Here is a 22,166-nt window from a genome sequence, read left to right as displayed (position 1 = left end):
ATTTGTGGCAAAGAATATTTACAAGTTTTGTGTTTCAGTATAGGTTTGTAACAATACATCAATGTGCGTATATAAATAACCTATGAAAAGATAACTAATGAGTCGACCTTTGAAACTTGCCTGCTAGTTCCCTTCAGGTGATGTTTTGAACTAACAGTTTGTTCTGTCTGAGTGTCTTTTGCAAATACGCTGTTACACATGGGGAAGAAGATGCATGCTAACAGTTCCCTTCTTGGGACCCCAGGCTCGGTCAGCCATCACTCTTCCTGTATTTTGTTGGAGAGGCACTAATTGTTGGCATTTGGCAGGTTTAACACTTCCTGACAGAGAGGCTATTAGGGGAAGTATTCTCCAGCAACTGTCAGTGGCTAGGACAAAGGACCTTCCAACTCAATGTGTGGAGAGCACTAACATTCTTAAATGCCGCTTTTCACGGATTTTTATCCCTTTAAACTGAAATGTGGAGAATGCAGAGTCAGTGAGAACAGTAAGGTGTAATAAAACAGTAAACCTTTTTGGAGGGTGTTAGGTAGGAGCTACAGATTTATCTCTGACTTGAACACAATTGTTATTTGGAAAATCTCATTAACACATGTGACTGCTTGGAGTAAAAAAAAAAAAAGACTTAAAACTGAAGTCGCTTTCAGGACTGCTTTGAACTTAACAAGCACCTATTTGTGGAGCAGACTGGCTAATGAAAGGAAATTAAATTTTTCTGACAACTTCCCCTGCCAACCTCCTTATTCACGGGATGTTATTAGGTCCTGAAGACTTTCAAGGAAGATTTTTTTTCCTAGACATAAATGAGGCAGTTATAAACATCTCTCCAGCTCTCCCACTTGGTTGCTCTGTATTTTAGATGTATTATTTAAATGATTTTAAAAAAGGTAACGTATTATCTAAAACTTCAGGCGAACTTACCAGGTAGTGGTTTCAAAACACCAGTGTGGGTCTTTGTGATAGTTTAGTGTGTGACAGTGAGTTGTGAAAAATAAACCCTGTAGGAGGCTTGGTTTTCAACAGCGTCTTTATATTCACTTGTGTCTGGAATGTTCTAAATTGGGTATGTAGGTGGGAATTAATGATTATTGATCGATGAAATTAGATTCAAGGGAAGTTTTTGGTCGTTTTGACTACTTAATGTTGCCTTGGTTGATATTTAGCAGCGATTAATATTATCTGCGAATAACAACATTTATCTGTACAAGAATTTTTTTCCTTGGCCTTTTGAACTTTTTCATAGAGTTTAGGTAAGAAGTTAAGATATGCCCCTCCTAATAAAAGAGGAAATAAAAGCCGAAGCAGAAAATGTAGACTAGATTACCAATGGGATTTTATTTTTAAACAACTGGTAATTTTGACAGATACTAGGAAATTTTATTTCTGGATGATCGATTGAGCTCCTCCAAAACAATAGTGAATCAACTCCCCCTGCTGACAGAATCCAGGAAAACATGATACTGGCTGGAGACAGAAGGGAGCTGGCTGCCGACAAGCTTTAATGATCTGATTTATGATTCAGTATTGATTGTAAACATCTAAATTCTGCCATTAAACTCCGGCAGCTGCACCAAATCACGGACAGTTCTGCTGGTGTTTCCTGCCGGCCCGTTTCGAACTGCGCCGAGTTTCTTAATACAATAATGATGAGGTAGAATTCACATTCCACTTATGGTATTAATTTTACATTTCTCTGAATGGAAAGGGTTAGAAGGTTGTAAAATTGAACATGAAATGAATCAGAGGAGACAGTAGTGCAATATATGAATGCCCTAAAGACATGGTGCAATGCCTCATGGGATTAATGTTGGGTCTCATTTCCTGCCTTTACAGGATGCAGATGAAGCTGTCAGGATTGCAAGGGAAATTGGTAAGTTCTTAAATTAACTTTGGTGGGATCTCCGTGTCTTCCACCAGATACAGCTGAGTAAATGTGTTATAAGTAATTCCCACAGAGCGAATAATGTTTTACTAGTTTTGGTTCCTGATTACTTATTGGTCTGGAAGATTTATCAGTTGAATCACCATATTATCAAAGGGAACTTTAAGGAGGAATTTGACCTAAATTCTAGCTTTTTTGGAACACGAACTCACTGGTAAATTTAAAGCAGGAATTATGTGAAACATCCTTAAGATCTGATGTAAATTTTTATGTACATAGTTGAGGCTTATTTGCCTAAATGATATGTAAAATTAAAATGAAGATGTTGCACTTGGTAGAATTCTTCAAGTTTGAGCCTTTTCTTCAGATGTTAATTATTTGGAAAGGGAAATAGAAAGTGAAAAATTTCAGAATGCAAGGTAAATTGAAGGACATTTCAATGCGTGTTGTACTTGACTAGTTTAGGTATAATTGTATCATGGTAGTGTTTTCCAATTGTTTAATTAAAAAAAAACCGTACAAGTGTCTGTTAGAATTACTGTATTTTCAGTGTTTGCTACTTAAGTGATGCTGCTGAAGGCTTCCAGCTGTGTTGGTCCGGGTTTGTATTCAGTTGACACTCATCCGTAGGTAGGTGAGAGAAATTAGGGAATGCTTAGTAGTCTGTTCAAGCACCCTGCTGCTCTGAGGTCCCAGGTTTTCACCCTGTGCAATGTAGTCCTATCTTCTTATGATGGTTGATTATTTCCTCATTTAGAGAGCAGTTTTTCTTTGTAAAGTTTACATAGTTGATAATTGTAGAAACATCTTACTGATCTGAAGGCGATCGCCCTCAGTAATTGAGTATACTCTTGTAAATGGGGCAGGGTGTCTTAGCCTGAAGACTAAGTTGGCATTTGAAGAACCAGTTGGCATTTCTCTTTCTCACTGGGTCTGGCTAAATGATGTTTTTATTGTTATTAAATGTGTTATATTGTTCATTTATTTATTTTGTAAAAAATTTCCTGAGTTTATGTCCAAGCTGTGGATATAACATCTCTTCATTAGTCATTTCTTTAGAATTGTCAACAATTTCAGAAAGCATTGTAGTATTTTAGCATTGTAGTAGCTCACGAGAAGATCACTAAATTGCTTCAGACATGTAATATGTCTACTGGCTTTTTAGAAGGTTTATTTTTGTTTGAAAGTCAAAATGAGTGAGTGAGACACAGAGAGATTGAGAGAGAATGATCTTCACCCACTTGTTTGTTTCCGATGGTTGCAGTGGCCAGTCCTGGGAACGCTGCAAAGCCAGGAGCCGGAAGCTAGGAGCTTTTTCTTGTCTCCTGTGTGGGTAGAAGGTCCCAAGCACTTGGGCTGTCTTTCACAGCTTTCCCAGGTCTTAGCAGGGAGCTGGGTTGGAAGTAGAGTAACTGGGACTGAACTGGCACCCATATTGGATGGTAGAATGGCACCCATACTTCAGGTGGAAGCTTAACTTGCTACACCAAGTTGACTGGCTTTTAAGAAGACTTTCCTAAAGTAGTTTATCAAATTTTTTATAAGATCCTGTTTATACATATAGTTCTAGTTTAGATAATACTATCTACCTAAAAAGACATAGTACTATTATGATAATACTATCTGTGTGTATGAAAAGGACAGTGTTTGAACGAATTTAGGGAGGAATGTGTAAAGGGATTACGATGTGGAGTTACAGCGCTGTCCCTATTTGAAGTGCGACTCTTTGGCAGTCGCCCTGGGAAGTGGCAGAGTGCTGCTTGCTGGTTTCCCTGCCTCCTGTGCTTTCCTAACCTGTGACTTAAAGCGCCAGTTGGCCCGGAAGGCTGACATCACTTTGTTGTCACTCTCCGTATTTCATTGTGCTTTTCCTCCTTTTCAGGGATTCCACTATTCCAGTTCCCTCATTGTTTGGAATCTCTTGTCTCATTCTTGGGCACATAATTTGTGATTCATTCCTCTCTTCTATCCTGGTTATTTTTTTCTTATTATTCCTTCTTGCTTGCGACATAAATGATCAAAATCATAGTTATTAAGTAATGAACGAAGGAGTCAGCGTTTGCAAAGCTTGTGGGATTTCCGTGGGGTCGCCTGCTCAATCACCACACTAAGTCCCATGATAAACAAATGCCACCAAAATCTGTTTCCTTTATTGCTTGGTGGCATGTTAATTTTTTTCTACAATTTTTATTGAAATGCATCATGGTCTGGCTATATCATGATCTTAATGGGATTTGGTGAGCACCTCTATGAGGTAAACTAAACTGACTCTACTAGTAAGCAGCGTCCCATTTGTGAGCAGCTGAGTTATGACCAGGCCTTGTGGCTGTCAGTTGGTGGCAGCTGACTGGCCAGACTCCTTCCTAGTACTTCGGTGCTACATGGTGACAATCAGGAAGGCCCTGCTTTGTTTGTTTTCCTGTGTTGTCCAAGTCAGGTAAGCACAGGACTGAGCACTGAGGAAGCAGGCGAGGCTCCAGCTCCCGGTGCTCAGCACTCTGATGCTGCCACACGGTCTGGTTATTCTCATTTACGCTTCTAGGAAATAGGGAGTGGAGTACCCTTTGCCCAAGGTCACAGAGGTTTCTTTGGCTCCAGCTTTCTTATAGTTGGGCTACACTGATGGAATTATGAGATGAGAACTCAAATTTAACTCGCCAATTTGTGGAAAATAATACAAAGTAACTAATTGTGTTGCATGTGGAGTTCTATGTGTGTCTGGGGGTCCAAGAATTTGAGCCATCCTCTGCTGCTTTCCCAGGCTGTAAGCAAGGAGTTGGATCAGAAGTGAAACAGCCAGGACACAAACTTGTGCTATTCTAGGATTCCAGTGCCACAGTCAGAAGCTTAGCTGACTATGCTGGCACTGGCCCCATGGAGTTAAAGAATTAGACTCTTATCCTTGGTGGATGAGAGACAGCTGAGATTTCATGCGTTTCTTCTGTGAGTTTGTTTTTTGGGTGATCACGTGTCCTTCATTTTTGCTCCTGGTTTTTTTTAGACCTCATCTTTAACCTGACAGTGATCGTGTGGTTTCCATTTAAGTTTCATCTTTTTGCTACAGCAGAGGTACTTAATGCAGAAATTGTAAATCTAAAAGCTGTCTTTTGAAAAACTTTCATTTTAGTCTGAATTCATTCCATTGCATTTCCTTCTCATGATGATAAATGTTGCCAGTTTACTTGTTTAAATTTTAAAAAGTGTTTTGGCTGTTCAGCTCATTCCTACAAGTCTGCTGCTCCCTCAGTTTCTGCACCTGAGGAAGTATTGCCCCACTCACTCAGGCATGACCTAAGAAGTGTCCTGGGTGCTGATCTCCCTCGCTATCCTGTCCTGAGCCCAACAGCACAGCTGGCAGCGCTCCATTCTAAACCCGTCTCGCATCCCATGCTTGCTGGCTTCATTGCCAGTCCTCTCTTGTGGCTACCATAAGCTCTTCAAGAAGTACACGGATGGTTGCTGTACCTCTTTTTCACTCGGTTCAAAGCCGTTCTTGACATAGCAGACAATGCAGTATTTTAAAGCTTTTCAAAACCCAGAGCAACCCTTACTTGATCCTGCCCCACCATGGTGTAAACCCGCTGAGCGCTGTGTTTGTCCTTAGAGTCGCGGGTTCTCACCCTGGTGTAAGCTCTCTGTGGCTGGGCTCTGTCCCGCAGTCTCTGTATATTCCTCCATCCTTGCCTGCTGTGCTTGAGTCACAGTGACTCACCAACCACAGCCATCTCAGGACCCAGGATGGGGGAGACAGAGGGCCCAGGATGGGGGAGACAGAGGGCCCAAGATGGGGGAGACAGAGGGCCCAAGATGGGGGAGACAGAGGGCCCAAGATGGGGGAGACAGAGGGCCCAGGATCGGGGAGACAGAGGGCTTGGACAGTTATCTTCCCAGAGGTGGCTGCTTGTAGCCTCTCATATCTTGACTTCAGTTCAACTCTTGGAGAAGTGCTCTCATAGTGCTGCCTGCTTGTTCTTATAATCATACTCTAAATCTCTTCACATATTTATTTAGTTCATTAACTCCTCCCAATATGTATTTTGAAAAATTTCAGTCATACAACATTTGAAAGAATTTTGTAGTTTTTCCCCCAATATTAACATTTCCCTATTAATATTTTGTTAGATTTTTACCCTTATCTATCCATATATTATCATATCTTAATTTTGTTTCATATCCAAGAAAATTGTCCACACCAGACCAAGTGCCATTCAGTACTTCAGCATGCATCTCACTAAATGAGTCCATTATTTGTATAATTTTGTTTTTTTATTGCAAAAGTTACATGCAATAACATGAAAAGAATGTTTGCTGATTTGGGATACGCGTATGTCGGTGTGACCCTGAAGCACACCGAGGGATTCAACATTGCTGTCAGTCGGAAGAGTTCTTTCCTACCCCTTTCCTCCGGCCCTGGAGCAACCAGGTGTGAATTTTTTTAAATATATATATTTTTTATTAATTACATTGCATTATGTGACACAGTTTCATAGGCTCTGAGGATCCCCCAACCCCTTCCCGTATCCTCCCCCCGTGAATTTTTACAATAAAGAATAGGTTTATAAAAATTGAAATAAAAGTGTAAGCCACTATAAAACCAGCCTATAAATTGCATAATTGAGTGTTTTTTAAAGCACATTGACCAGGTATTCCATAACGTATTCAGTCCCTGTGTTTATCACCTGCCAGTCACTATGTTGTTTTGTTTCTATGGACTCACCTTGTCTGGATATTTCATATAAATGGGATGATACAACATAGGAGTGTTTGTGTATGGTCTCTTTAATTTAGTAGTGTGACTGAGGTTAGCTTGTCCATGTTCTATGTTGTATTAGCGTTTCATTCCCTTTTCTGGCTGAGTAATTGTCAGTTGCACATATATCCCGCATTTGTTTATTCACCTGCTGATTGATATTGGGTTGTTTCTACCTCTAGACTATTGTAAATTGTCTGCTGTTAATGTGTGTGTGCAGCTATTGGTTTGAGTACCTGTACTCCATTATCTTGAGTATATAAATTTAGGAAAATATGATTCAATTTTATACTGTCTGTGAGAAACTTCCTTTAGATTCAGACACATGAGTGGGTTGAAAGATAAGGCATGGGAAAAGATAACCCATGCAAGTAGTAAGCAAAAGACTGCTGTGGTGATTATGCAAATGTCAGAAAAATGGCATACTTGAAGTCTGAAACCATTGGACGAGATAAAGAACAACATTGCATGTTATATTAGCATATGCATCTCCCCAAACCCTCAGATGATAGAAACACCAACAGAATTGAAGGGAGAAATACAGTTCCACAGCTGTATCAGGGAGTATCCATGCCAAAGTGTAAGCAATGGATGGAATATCTGGACAGAAGATCAGTAAGAGAATAGAATAAACATCCTCAACTAACTGGATCTTTCAGACATATGTCGATCACTCTATACAGTAGCGGCAGAACACATATTTAACAATCATTAAGGGCGTGGAAGAGTAGAGATCCAGTTATAAAGACTTGTTAGAGGAGAGGGGGGACAGTATCAAACTGGAATGTTAGCCCTACAGTGTGCTGTGCGGTGTTCTCTTAATATCTTGTTCCTCTCTGAAAACACTGTGGGATTCTCTGCAAGAATAATCTTTGCAAAAGATTGCTTATTCTATAGTAAAATTTAAGATTGGCTAATTTTATATTTCTGGTGTTTAAGACAATGCCGTTTATGCTGTGTAGGTTTCAGCAAGAGATTGTTCAGTGAGTGAAGCCAAATGGACATGTAGACACAGCTTTGGGAGACTGACCGTAGGAAGCTCCCGACGCAGGCGGTTGGGTTTCATTCATTCTCAGTGTATCTTGAAGTTCACCTGCTCCTCAGTGTAGTATTCTGACCACTTCCCAAAATGTGTGCACGTGTACAGAGATGAGTAATCACACATGGTAAAGTTCTTTGACAACATTTGTAGGCCATGATTTGACTAATTTTTTCCACTTTTTTCCCTTAATTTCTGATTTTGTGATGGAAATACTTGGGCAGGGAGGGGAGTAGAAATATCAAGCTACTGCTCATAAACTCAACAAGTATATAATAGTAAACAAAATGAATGATCAGGCATTATAATCCAGAAAATTCAGTAGTGATTGTTTTAGGCTGCGCTGTGTTCACCAGGGTGTAGACTAGAGGAAATGTTTAGGATGGAGCGTTCTGCCGATGCTAACTGCTCTTCCTCCTCCGCTGACCATGCTGTCTCGTTGGCCCCAAGGGCAGCTCTGCACTGAGGGTGGGGACCCTGCTCTGCACTCAGGGGCAGTCCTGCTCTGTGCTGCCTCCTTGGCGGGGCCTTTCTTCAGGTATAACGTTACAAGCAAAGTCACTTGTGTCATTTCTATCAAACAGCAAAATGTTCATTCATAAGAGTGATTACAGTACTTGACTGAGCCTGGAATCTTTTGATTTCTTCTGCTTCATTGCTGCTTGGAAGATTTTCCATATGTTGTGTCTGACTGGTTGAAGTTATTTTGAAGAAATCTTTGAAAAAATATTGCAGCCTACACTTTTCTTTTCAGCCTTACATTATTAGTTTGCCAATTTGCTCTTCAGTACATGTGGTTATTATCTAAGAAGATTTAATAAAAACTACCCGAGGAAAAGTTACGTTGAAGAAAATGGTGTTAAAATCTTCTTTGTGATAACTACTGAGAGTGAGATAATCATTTTGCTGATGACCTGTGTGCAGTCATGTCACCTGAAGGTGGCATGACATTTGCTGTGCCTGACACCAACTGTGACACCCAACTGAGAACGAACATTCTCAGATTATCACAATATGCCATGTTTTATAGATGACCCTCTTCTGGGTCTCCCATGCAGGCACTGGGTCCACAGGCAGGGAGCTGGATGGAAAGCAGGGCTGCCGGGATTAGAAGCAGTGCCCAAATGGGATCTCGGCACGTTCAAGGCGAGGACTTTTAACCGCTAGGCCACAGCGCGGGACCCAGAAATTGTTAATTTTAATAAAATTTAATTTGTCATTTTTTTTTCTTTGATTATGCCTTTGATACTTTATGTAAAAATTCCTTGCCAAATCAAGGCCACTAGTTTTTTTAATTCTGAAATTTTTTTTTTAAAGATTTATTTTTATTATTTTTCTATTGGAAAGGCGGATATACAGAGAGGAGAGACAGAGAGGAAGATCTTCCGTCCGGTGATTCACTCCCCAGGTGAGCGCAACGGGCCGATACTATGCCGATCCGAAGCCAGGAGCCTCTTCCAGGTCTCCCACGCGGGTGCAGGGTCCCAAAGCTTTGGGCCGTCCTCGACTGCTTTCCCAGGCCACAGGCAGGGAGCTGGAAGGGAAGTGGGGCTGCCGGGATTAGAACCGGCGCCCATATGGGATCCCGGGCGTGCAAAGCGAGGACCTTTAACCACTAGGCCACCGCGCCAGGCCCAATTCTGAAAATTTTATGCCTTGCCCTTTATATTTCCATGTAGGTTCCTTGTTTTTTTGTTTTTTGGTTTTTTTCCTTCTGATTTTGGAAAGGTCTAGGTTTACTGACTGTATTTGGTGTGTGGGGTGGTACCATTTGTTGGGTGCACATCTTCATTGAATTGCCTTTGTTTTTTTATCTGTTTTATCAAAGTTCAGTTAACTGCCTTTGTGTTGGTCTGTACCTGAGCCCTCTGTTCTGAACTATTGATTTGCATGGTCTTTGATCAGTATTGTATTACTTAGTATGACTTTAAGTCTTTAAAAAGAAGGTTTGTTTATTTTTATTGGAAAGGCAGATTTACAAAGAGAAGGAGGAAAGAAAGATCTTTGGACCGTGCAGGGTCCCAAGGCTTTGTGCTGTCTTCTACTGCTTTCCCAGGCCACAAACAGGGAGCTGGATGGGAGGTGCTGCAGCTGAGAGACCAACTGGCCTATATGGGGTCCCAGCTGCGAGGACGTTAGCCACCAGGATACTCTGCTGGGCCTTATATTACGTATTAAAGCTGGGTCGTATCAGTCTTTATTTCCTTATCTTCAGTATTGTGTTGAATGTTCTGAGTCTTACCTCTCCATACAAACTTTAAAATAAGAGTGTTGATAGCCATGAATACTTGTTGGATTTTTAATTTCGATTGTGTTGAATCTATACTTAAGTTGGAAATAATTGCTAACAAAGTTGATCTTCCTGTGTATGAATATTGAATATCTCTTCGTTAGATCATCATTGCCTTTTTTCATCAGTTTTATGGTTTGCCTTATAGAAATCTTGTACACATTTTTAAGATTTGTGCCTGTTTCATGTTTTTCGAATGCTATTATAAATGGTATTGTTTTATTTTAAAAATGTGGATTTACTTCTGGCATATAGCAAATACAATTTTTTGGGTGACTATTTTTGTTTCATTAACAACTGAAGGGGGGAGAGAGAGAGAAAGAAAGAAAGAAAGAAAGAAAAAGAAGGAAGGGAGGGAGGGAGGGAGGAAAGAAAGAGAGAGAAAGAAAGAAAGAAAGAAAGAAAGAAGAGAGAGAGAGGAAGGAAGGAAGGAAGGAAGAAAGAAAAGAAAAGAAAGAAAGAAAAGAAAGAAAAAAAAGAAAGAAAGAATCTTCTATCTGGTGAGTCATTCCTCAAATGGTTGCAACAGTCAGGTCTGGGCCAGGCTGAAGCCAAAAGCCTAGAACTGAGCTGGCAGAGACCCAATGCTCCCTGCCGGGACTGCTTTATCCAGAAGTTGTATTGGAGGCCTGGAGCTTTAACCAAGCTCTCCCAGTGTTGGCCTGCACCCTGCAACAAATGCCCTCACTTTTAACAACTTTTATATATTAACCATATCTCTTGCAAGCTTGTGACACTGACATATTAGTTCTAAAATTTTTGAAGTTGCATTGTTTTAGAATTTTTAAAATAAGGATTTCTTTTTATGTGACTTCAGAATTACGGAGAGAGGGAGACAGAACTTTTATCTCCTCAAAAGGCTGCAACAGTCAGAGCTGGGCTAGTTGAAGCTGGCAGCAGGAAGCTTCACCTGAGTCTCTCGCATGGGTGCAGGTGCTCAAGGTCTTGGCCCATCTTCCACTGCTTGCTTTCCCCCTCAATGAACGCTGGATTTTCTCAAATGTTGTTTCTTTACCCATTGATATAATTATAGGATTTTTCCCCTTTGTGTTGGGTTATATTGATTTCTAAGCCTCTAAAAATTTTAAGATTTATTTGTTTTATTTGAGAGGAAAGGGAGAAACAGAGAGCTTACCTGTCCACTGGTTCATTCCCCAGCAGCCAGCAAGGTTACGAGGCTGGTCCGTGACAGAAGGCACGAGCTGGGAACTTGGTGTAGGACTGTCACGCGAGTGACACACACCCTCCTGGAGCTGTCTCGTGGTCTCCCACGGGCAGTATTGATTGGCAGCTGGACTCGGGAGTGGGCTGTGACTGAAGCCCCCCTGAACTCGGCTCTGAGCTGTAGGAAGTGCGCATCATACTGGCCAGGCCAGTGCCTGCTGCTGATTTCTGAATGTTGAAGCAGCCTTGAAATGGCTAGGATGAATTTCACTTGGTTGTGATGTATCATTCTTGTACATTACTGACTGATTTCCTTTTGGTCATTTTATTCTTTCATTTTATCTGAAAGTTGTGCGCGCGCACGCGCACACACACACACACACACACACACACACACACACACATATCCATCCATCCATCCATCTGCTGGTTTACCCTCCAGATGCCCACGATAGCCAGGACTGGAGCAGGCTGAAGCCAGCAGCCAGGAACTCTGTCTTGGTCTTCTGCAGAGGTGCCGTGGTGCAAGCACTGGAGCCATCAACTGCTGCCTTCCCCGCGTGTTATCAGGGAGCTGGACCAAAAACAAAGTAGTTGGGATCCTACCCAGTCCTTTCGTCTGCGTTAAGGGCATTCCAGGTGATGGCCTAACCCGCTGAGCCACAGTGCACATCTGTGCTTCACTTTTGTTGTATACCAAAACATATAGAATTTGTTTTAAATATGGTTCACTGGTGTATATTTTGACCAGTTGAAATATTATTTGAGTAGAGGGCATTCCCAGTATCAAGATGTCAGTCTACAGATTATTTGCAAGTTAGTAGGAGAGAATGACTTATTTTTCCTGTGAGGAAGATAAATATTTAATATATTTTCTTTATTGAGAAAGTACGAAAAAGGGATATTTGTGTGTAGGGGTGAGGTGAGAGCTGTCCCATTTAATGGTCCCATGTCCTAGGGGTGGGACTGTAATGGGTGGGACTGGGCCAGATCAAGGCCGGGAACCAGGAACTGAATTCAGTTATTCCATGTGGATGGCAAGAACCCAACTGGTCGAGCTGCTGCCTGCCAGGGTCTGCTCCAGCTGGCAGCTGCAGTCAGGAGCCAGGGCTGGCCTTAGCTTGTGTGTCCAACACGTGGCAGACCCTTGGTAACTAAGCTGGCAGGAGGTGTCATAGAATCAAATGTAACTTCCTCAGTGCTACGACTAGTGGAGCTGTCGGTGACTCTGTGATGGGAAACTAGAGAAGATACAACAGCCACGCAGTGTTTAAAACTGTTTCACAATCCCGAATCTAATGGGTAAAGAATCAGATATTTTCAAAATTGTGGAATATTCTATTATACAGTCACCTGACATTCTTCAAAAATATTGTCATGAAAGCCCAAACCCAGCAATTAAAAACCAAGCAAGCATCGATAGCGTAACCCTGACAACTGCAAAAGCTGAGCTACCTGCCTCACGTCAGGGGAGTGGGAACAGGTGGACAGCAGCCACACAGGACTGCGTTTTCCTGGCGTTCCGCTGGGAGGGCTCCCTGGGGTCTGCTCCTGGTTTGCAGGCTTGCTTCCTGAGGTCCCGTCACCCAGCTGCAGAAGGAAGCTGTTCTACCTAGAGAAGTGTCCTTCTCCCTAAATATCTTTTATTTTCTTTATCTTTGAAACTTTCTTTTAGAAAATAAAGGAGTTGAGGGGAAAAAAGAAAATAAAGGACTCGAGTTAATTATGCATTTCTCAACTTTTTAAAACATCATCTTTCCCTCCGTCCACCACATCTTCTCTTTGATCTGTGAAAGATTTCTGATTAGCACTACTGAAGTGGGGATCAAATGTTTCCCAAGCAATAGTGACCTTATTCCGTCTTTATTCTTCCTTGAGTATTGTGACTCTGAAGTATTAGTTGAAGAAATTAGCTTAAAAATCACATGAAATTGTTATGTGACTTACATGACTAAGGTATCATTAAGATGTCATTTTTCTTAGCTTTTTAAAAACTTTTTAAAAGCTTTATTTATTTTTTATTGAAAAGGCGGATACACAGAGAGGAAGAGAGACAGAGAGGAAGATCTTCTGTGCAATGATTCACTCCCCAAGCGGCCGCAATGGCTGGAACTGAGCCAATCTGAAGCCAGGAACCAGGAGCTCTTCTGGGTCTCCCGTGCAGATGCAGGGTCCCAAGGCTTTGGGTCATCCTTGACTGCTTTCCCAGGCCACAAGCAGTGAGCTGGATGGGAAATAGAGCTGCTGGGATTAGAACCGGCGCCCATATGGGTTGCTGGTGTGTGCCAGGTGAGGACTTTAACCATTATGCTATTGCGCCAGGCCCGATGATTGTTCTTTTTGACTTGGAGTCTAACTGCATGGGAAAGCTGCTGAGATCCTGGAGTCTTCTCTGATTCCCCTTTCTTCCACATACACCCAGCTCTGACTCTAAAGCAATGGTCCGTCTTGATCTCTCTCATAGTCACATGCGAGTCCCAACTGCCTGGTATCTGGACCACTGTAAAGTTTTGCCATTTGCAATTCATTCATTGCAGAGCAGCCGAAGTGATCACAATTTAAAAAAAAATACTGTAATAGATTATGTTCCTTTACTGTGACAAAGTCCAGCTTGATGACCGATCAGAAATACTCTTTCCTCCCTCATTGGTTTTACAGATGGCTGGTTTTTGGTATTCACATCTCAGTTTAAATTCCAGGTTTTAATGAGAAAGTGGTCCTCAGCACCGTCAGTAGGACGGGTCTTCTTCCACTCGCAGAGTAAGGCTCCATGAAAGGGGGACTTTGTCATGTTTAGCTTCTCATCACCCAGAGCCAGTTCCATCAGTATTTGATACTCGGTATGTATTTAGTAAACATTTATGAAATGAATGAAAATTTGATGGTGCAGCTAGAACGAAGACTGCTTAATTTGTGGTGGGAATGACAGGAAAGGAGGGAACCAGATGTTACTGCGTAGTCCAACCTTCCCTTGGAAGTTGAGTCCAGAAAAGTAGTTATGGAAACTTTGGTATGCTGGCAACCTAGGCCTGTGTGTATCGTTATTTTTTCTTCTCCCATACCTTTGCAAGCCTTCTGTCTCTCCTCAGTTGTGTAGAAAGGAAGGACACTGCTCCATTTCAGTGTGTCAGCTGACATACATCCTTGCGATCAGGAATTAGCAGCGGACACAGTGACAGGTCTGCCGCAGTGAGGAAAAACTTGGCAACGGTGTAAGGGGTTTTTTACCTGCTCATTTATGTTTATGTACTTGAAAAGCAGAAGGAGAGAGATGGATTGATCTGCCTGTGCTGGGCTGCTCTTCCGCAGGCTTGCAGCAGCCAGGGCTGGGACAGGCCTGAAGCCCTTCCATGTGGCCCGCAGGGACACGAGCCCATGAGCCATTGTCTGCGGCCCTCTGGGATGTGTTAGCAGAAGGCTGGGTCAGAAGGAGCTGGGACGCATGCCGTACTCTGCCTTGTAAATGGCTATGCCACAATGCCTGCTGCTACTTGTGTGTGTTTTAAAGTAATATCGTCATACCAAGGCGCTTGCCTCCTTGGAAAAAGACTTGTAAAATTTGTTTTGCTCTAACAAGGAAGCTTGTTTAATTTCAAACCTATGTGTTCTGAAATACATAAGACGAATAAATGAATTCTAGACAAGAAACAAAGCATGGGTGTGACTGCTTCTCTGGATAAGAACACACGAGAGATGGTTAGCAGAATCTTCCTGTCTGTACTCGGGTGAAGGAGAAGTTGCAGTGAACATCAAGTTATCAATCATTGGAAATGCCATGTTTTGACTAAATTACTTTTTCCCTTTTTCTGCCACCCGTGATTTACCTTAAGTAGACTAGCAGCAACATGAGAAAGTAAGGGTGAGGGACAGTGGTGTCTGCTCTTGTTTAACATCCTTCATGTGGTTATTTTTTTTCATTCCACTTCACATGTTTTTCTTAAGTCTACATTATATGGTAACATCATAGAATATGTGTCACCTACACTTTAATGACGTACTTGGTATGAAATGTTCAGTAGCAAACCTGATTGTCTCCGTGAATTTTTGTTGCCAGTCTGAAATACCCAAGAGAAGTTAACGAGAAAGGAATGGGGCTAGTTTCAACTCACGGTTTTGGAGATTCACAGTCTGAGATCAGGGAATCCTGCTGTTTGGGAATCCCATGATGCCCTTCCTGCTGCTACAGTCCCAAATCGGTTCTGAGCATCATGGGGCTGGCACTGTGGTTCAACAGATTAATCCTTCAGCCAGTGGTGCCAGCATTTAATGGGGCACTGACCCATGTCCCGGCTGCTCCACTTCAATCCAGCTTACTGCTTATGGCTTGGCAAAGCAGTGGAAGAGGATGGTCCAAGTACTTTTCATCTGCACCCACAAGTGCCTGCACCCGTGTGGGAGGCTGGCTATGCCACAACACTGGCCCCATTTAAGTAATTTTGGACAGTGGTTTTTATACAGTTTAAAAAATATATGTACCCATTTGTTTAAAAAAAAACCTTCATGTTGGAAATAGATTCTCAGGCATGTCAGATTTAAATATTTATGTTTCTGAATAGCAGGCTAATTTTTCATTGTTGACATCAGTTGAATTTATTTGACACTCAACCTAAGGCTGTAGCATGAAATGAGACAAACCCCATTCCTGCAGACTTAAGTTCAGAAGTCATATATCATCTTTGAAAACATGCAAAAATCTGCCATAGTTCGCCCCCAAACTGTTTCTTTCCTCTGTTCCCCTTCAGCTGCTCTGCACTCCCCCTAAGTCCCGTACTTGTTCCAGGTTTCAACCTGAGCTGTTCTTTTCCCAGCATTTCTGACTCAGGTGACCCAGTGCTACCCCTCCTCTAGGATCTCGCTCAGTGGCCTCATAGAGTGTGTCTCCTCCTTACCTTTCCATGGTCCTGTCTCGTGAGTCCCCAGTGACGGAATTATTTGGGTCTTTGGTCTTTGTCTTTGCCGCGAACACCGAGCCCGGTCACCAGAACAAATGCCAAGAGTCGAGAGTGGATGCTTTGCAATCAAGCATTCAAGCATTTATTCAGGCAAGCACACACCAAACAGGATGGGGGAAGTCACCGAGAGTGCCTCTTGACTTCAGTCTCATGGAAGTCTGCTGGGCCTTTGGCTCCAGCCTCGTGGGAGCCTGCAAGTTCGAGTGGAAGCCCAAGACCTTGGCTCCGGCCTCGTGGGAGCCTGCAAGTTCGAGTGGAAGCCCAGGGGCTTTTGGCTCCGGTCTAGTGGGAGCCTGCTGGCTTCAGTAACTGGGACAAATGCATGGGTTTATATACAAATTCAGGGGCAAAACAGGCAGTTGTTTACAATATTTTGATTGGTTATTACATATTATCTATCAATAACACTTGCTTTTTCTTAATTCTAAAAACATGCATATTCATTCTCAAAACATACATATTCATTAGTATACAATTGTTTCTTCTTTATCATTCCTACCATGACATGCTTACGTACATTGTGGCTTCTTGACAAAGGTGATAAGGGGAGGGCTTGTGCGCCTAGGAGTCTCTTGACAGGAGCGATAAGAGAGGAGGCCCCATTTCACCAGTAGTTTAGGAGGATGGAGTCACCTTTGTTAAAAGACTCTAACATACACACTATATCCATTATTAAGTCACAGCATAACTTACAAAGGAGATCTATTATTGCAGCTATTTCTGGATCATCAATTTCTGATAAAACTATAACAATATTGAGGATACAATTAAGATTATTAATAATACTCCAACCCATATTTCCCAAAGCTCCATTTTTATTTATGGTCATGTTTTGCTGGAGCAATGTAAATGTAAAGTACTTATAGTCAGACTGTTCCTATCAGTCTTCTAGAATTTAAGCTTTTAAAATAAGGTTTGCCACATAAGACTTAACCATCTTGGAAATGCTGATCTGTGGAAATATAACCTTGTGAAAATGTGGATTAATTATGAAGCATTTAGGAAACAAGTGTTGTTTAAATTAGCAGTCAAAGCTATGTGGCATTTAGCCCCTTCTCCACCTTCCCCAAGGATCCTGAGGTCGGCCTGGAGCCCGGCAGGAGTGTCACTGGCCTGGAAAGTTCCTTTAGGGGTTCACCTTTACAAAGTCCTTTTCTGCTCAGAAAAATCAGGAAGAAATGACCTCAAACTTGAGTGTCTCTACTTCGTGTTCAGAAAACCTCTTAATCTGTTCCTGATGGTTCTTGCTGTCAGAAAGCTTAATAATAAACTTAATATTCAAAGTGAAAACCAACAACTGTTTATGATTTTGATTTATTTTACAACACTTCATCCGGAAATGTCTTCAGGTCTGGACAGTAGCCTGTGGACTGGGTGTCTCCAGTGATGGAGGAGAACGGCGGGTTTTCTTCTCCAGCTCATGATCTAATAGCCTTTTTGCATTTTTCCCAATGTTCTTCTGTCAGGTGTTAGTGATAAAAGCTGCAAGGGTTCTCTGGGATTTTTATGAAAATACCTCAAGGGCCTGAACATTACTATTTTTGAAAAAAAAAAAGGAATTTAATTGGTTGTACATGTCAAGAGCAATTTGAGGGTATCGTGTGTGGGTGTGTGTGTTAGTGCTGTGGCTGTTCCTTCTTTTGTTTAGTTAATACTCTTTGTATTGCCAGCTTTAGAGCCAACTGTCAAGTAATTCTTTTATGTTTTTCTATCTTTCATTATGGCAAATTGTTGATATGAGTATCGCTTTTGTCTTTAAAAATAATACTTTTATAAGATCATCATTATAGTTTCCCAACTCAAAAAAAAAAGGAACTTTTAAATAAATTAGTTATTGTCTTCGGCGTTATTGAACATGTGGTCAGTTGTCATGTTCATACATCCAGACGATCAAAGTCTGAACTTGTGTCTAATTCTTCCCTGCTGTTAGGCTACCCCGTCATGATCAAGGCCTCAGCAGGTGGTGGTGGGAAAGGCATGCGCATCGCATGGGATGATGAAGAGACCAGGTGAGCGGCTGTCCAAAATGCACTTTTGATGAAAATTGCAGTTACCAGAGTTATTAAACTGACAGGTAAACAGATAACCAAAGCATAATGGAGTCATTATGATGCCATGCAGGTTTTACTCTGTTGAGTGTGGGAAAGCCAAAACTGAGCAGAACTGTTCGTTATTTGTATTTGGATCATTATCAATACTGTTAAGGAGCTGCTTTCTTAAGCATTGACAGAGGATTTTGTTTTGTTTTTATGATGTATTTTTAAAAACCATAATCACGATTTGGTTTGTAGGCAGAAATCACGAACATTGGAACTTGGAATTTTACATAATGCTTAGAACCAACTATATGTGAAAAGCAGTTGTGATTTGCTTGAGAATTTGTTTTTCCTCCATACGTGTTTGCTTTCTTTTTTCTGGTCCACAAAAGGAGTGAATTATTTTTGATAATCTTATGGTGTGAAAAATGCTGTTTCTCTGAGTTTGAAATTATTGTATGTCCTTTATATGCAGTATATTCTGTGGAAATCTACAGTCCATTATTACTAGTTTCAGAAATCAAAAGTCACAGTTAAGGTAAAAAGTTCTTCAATTTACTTCACTGGAAGCATCCTAGTAATTAAAGAAATGATGCTGAACAAGATGGCAGTGGCAGCAGGTTTTAAGGTGATCTGGTCAAATGCATCATAGTCTGTTTTCACGTTTGATTGCAGGAGAGATTTCTGTGATGTTTGGGGGATGAACCTGATGGAAACCCCACTGCATGGCTAGTTTGTGGCTTATGTGCATTCCCCTGATCTCCCTCTTCCAGGAAGTCATCTGACTTTCCCAGGGCTTGATTCTGCTTGCCCCCTGGCTTGCCACCCCTCTGCCCCCGTCCCCACACCTGCTCTTCTGACCCACGCAGGGACACAAGCCTGCGATAGTTAGCGTGCCGAGCATCTGCTGCAGCTCACTGACAGCTTCCTTCCTGTCCTCACCCCGCTCCTGAGGAAAAACAGTTGTAAAATCATTTGTGAAAATTTTACCATGCTTTGGCTGTAAAGGGAATTTTAATAGACATTAGCTTCTTTATTTTATCCTAATGGATGGCTGCAAATTGTAATTTCTGTCATAACCTTTCTCTTGACAGAAACATCCGTAACTTAGAATCTTTAGAACATTGGAATGTGTTTTTAAAAATGCCTGTCTGTTTTACTTACATAATAAATTAGAATGAGAATCATGATGGTTGTTGAAAGTGAAATTACATATTTTCATCATAATTTCTTATTTTTTCCCTATAGAAATTTAGACAAAGTGCCTGAGATGGATGGAACATTGTGTTTGTTTTTCAAACACACCCTAGTCTTTAGATGATGTGGTGATATTTGTTTTGTCTGTACCAGTAGCTAAAACATGTACTATGCAATACTTTGATGAACAGGTAATATGAAGGGCTTCATAAAGTTTATGGAAAAAGTGACATTAAAAATTAAGTTTATGGGGCTAGCATATGCATTAGGCTGCCATATGTGGTACCAGCATCCCAGATGAGTGCTACGTGGAGTCCTAGCTGCTCTCCTTCCTGTCCGCCTCCCTGCTAATGTGGCTTGAGAAAGCAGCAGAAATGACTCAAGGAGCTGTGCTTCTGTCTGCCACTTGGCAGAGCCAAATGGAGTTTCAGGTTCCTTGGCCAGCCCTGATTGTATGTCCATCTGGGGAACGAGCCTGAAGGTGGGGCGTCTCTTCCTCTCTGTAACTCTACCTTACAATAAACTCTGCCTTTTTGTTTTAGTGATAAGATTATTTTGTTGCAAAAAAAAAAAAGAGAACATGCATACATGTGTCGTAATAAATATTTTTCCAGTAAACTTTTTGAAGACTACCTATGCGTGGATTTAAAAAAATTTTTTGCCCCAAAATAAAAATCTTTTAATTCCAATTTTTGACAGCTTTTTTTGAGTATCCTTATGTTTGCTGATTGGATCTGTAATTAAATCTAATGATTGATGTTCTTAATATAAAGGTCAAAGAGTTTCAAAACATGTTGATGATGTTTTTAATACTTAGCACTTTTTTATTTTGATGACTGATTTTTTAATCTATTGTTTTTGTTCACATGCAGAATACAAGCTCTCAGTTATAGTATGGGTTGACTTTTAAGTACTATGTTTTCTCTTTGTAACATCTCATTCAGTAAAAATGTGTTTATCTGGTGTTGGAACAGTAATTATGTGCTAGTTTGTTTCTCGTTGACAGTCTTCTAAGATCTAACTCCATTAAGTTAGCAGTGTATTGGGGACTAAGAAGATCTAAGCTTTTCTCTGACAGTGCAGAACCAGGAAATTTTTGAAACGTTTGAAATTATTTCCTCATCAGTGTTTACCTGCAATGTATGTGTCAAGTACAAAACAAGCACATAGTTATTTCTGGTATCGCCAGAAATTCTGGTATTTGTAAATTAAAACTTTGAAAGGGCTTGGTTTTAATGATGTATATTAAATACAAGTAAATTTAAAGACTGAAAAAGTGTTAGATGTGAAAGCAGTTAGGCATCCTGTGCTGACACTGAGGTGTGTCAGGTGCAGCTGCCGTCTCCAACTCCAGCACCACGTTCATGTGGGTGCTGTTTCATGTCCCAGCTGTTCCGTTCCCAACTTAGCTTTTACTGAAGGCCTGCGAGAAACAACAGAAGATGGCCCCAGTGTTTGGGCCCCTGTCGTCCTGTGAGAGACCTGGAAGAAGTTCCTGGTTTCTTGCTTCTGCTTGGTGGCCATTTGAGGACTGAACCTTGAGTGGGTGGGAGATAACCCCTCATGCTCTCTGTAGCTCTCTCTCAGTAGCTATGGCAGACAAATAATCTTTGTAAAATATTTTGTGTTCTGAATATATCAGTGAATAAAAGCAATCATTTAAAATAGAGAAGTTTAAGGTTTTTGTGGATGTGCCAAATTAGCTCATTGTATTTGAATTTAGAAGGTATATCTTACTGATGATGAGGTACAAAACTAATGATGATACTACACATCATCTTGGAAGGAAGTGTGTGAAGACACAATTAAATCTGTGTTTTTATTTTTTTAAAGATCATTTATTTGAAAGTCAGAGAAAGAGCGAGATCTTCCATCCACTAGTTCACTCCCAATTGGTCACAGTGGCAGGCCAAGGTTAGGCGTCAGGAAGTTCATCCATGTCTTCCACACGGGTGCAGGGTCCGGAGCCATTGAGTCTTCCTCCGCTGCCCTGCTAGGCACATTAATAGGGAACTGGATCTGAAGTGGAGTCACCAGGCCTCGAACTCGGGCACCTAGGCAGTGCTGCTGTTGCAGACACCAGCTTGACTTGCTGCCTGCACGTCTGGCTCTTAGGGTTTTCATTTTTAAGATCACGTTTCTCTTTTAATTGTTCATCTAGGCAGAATTTTAAGGAAGGTAAGTGTGTAGTGCGCTCTGGGGGTTGGTGGAACACATTTCTATTTCTGGGCATGTATTTACAGTGGGTAAACAGGAGGCTCTGGGGACGCCTCCTGCTGTGTGTGTACTCTTGGAGAGTATATTTGTCATTTTGCTGCAGTCATGTAGCTGCTGAGGCCCTTGTCATTTTTACTTGCATTTTCTGGATTCTGAGTCAAATAGGTATGCGTGTTTATTCATTTACTTGAAAGAGCTGTATTTAGAGAGAGTGAAACAGAGAGAGCATTATTGCATGTGCTTGTTCACTCCCCAGATGGCTGCAGTGACTAGAGCTCAAGTGATTCAAAGCCAGGTGCCAGGAGCTTCTTCCTGTCTGCCACCATTGTTTAGGGGCCCAAGGATGAAGCTGAACGCACTGCGCCCCCAGCCACATTATTAGGGGTGCTGGGTCCGAGGGAGAACAACTGGGACTCAGAGCATCACCCAAAGGCGTGTGGCACCAGCCCCTACCTTTTTATTAGTAGACTTAAGATTTATGCTATTAGGGTCAAAGAAGGGAATTTGTCTGTATATACTCCATATGATTCAGAATCTCATATTATTAATAAAATAATTTATTTTTAAAAGAAAACATAGAATCAGGGAAGTTAAATGATTCACCCAAGATCACAGAGCGAGTGAGTAGAGAAAAGTTAA

General features: G+C 41.4%; 1 protein-coding gene across 8 annotated transcripts in view; it reads left to right on the top strand.

Annotated features, from left to right (window-relative positions):
* Window positions 1-22,166, top strand: part of PCCA (propionyl-CoA carboxylase subunit alpha) — a 324,721-nt gene that overhangs the window by 108,978 nt on the left and 193,577 nt on the right. For all 8 annotated transcript variants that reach the window (XM_040991176.1, XM_040991175.1, XM_040991172.1 and 5 more), the window contains 2 exons: window positions 1,834-1,870; window positions 18,008-18,086. In XM_040991176.1, coding sequence (XP_040847110.1) covers window positions 1,834-1,870; window positions 18,008-18,086 — 116 coding nt within the window. The remainder of the gene's footprint in view (window positions 1-1,833; window positions 1,871-18,007; window positions 18,087-22,166) is intronic.

This window comes from Ochotona curzoniae, unplaced genomic scaffold (assembly GCF_017591425.1).
Source record: "Ochotona curzoniae isolate NIBS_2020 unplaced genomic scaffold, NIBS_Ocur_1.0 contig_64, whole genome shotgun sequence".
Lineage (NCBI taxonomy): Eukaryota > Metazoa > Chordata > Mammalia > Lagomorpha > Ochotonidae > Ochotona > Ochotona curzoniae.
Note: the sequence above shows the minus strand (reverse complement) of the source record. Positions and strands in the feature narration are given on the sequence as shown.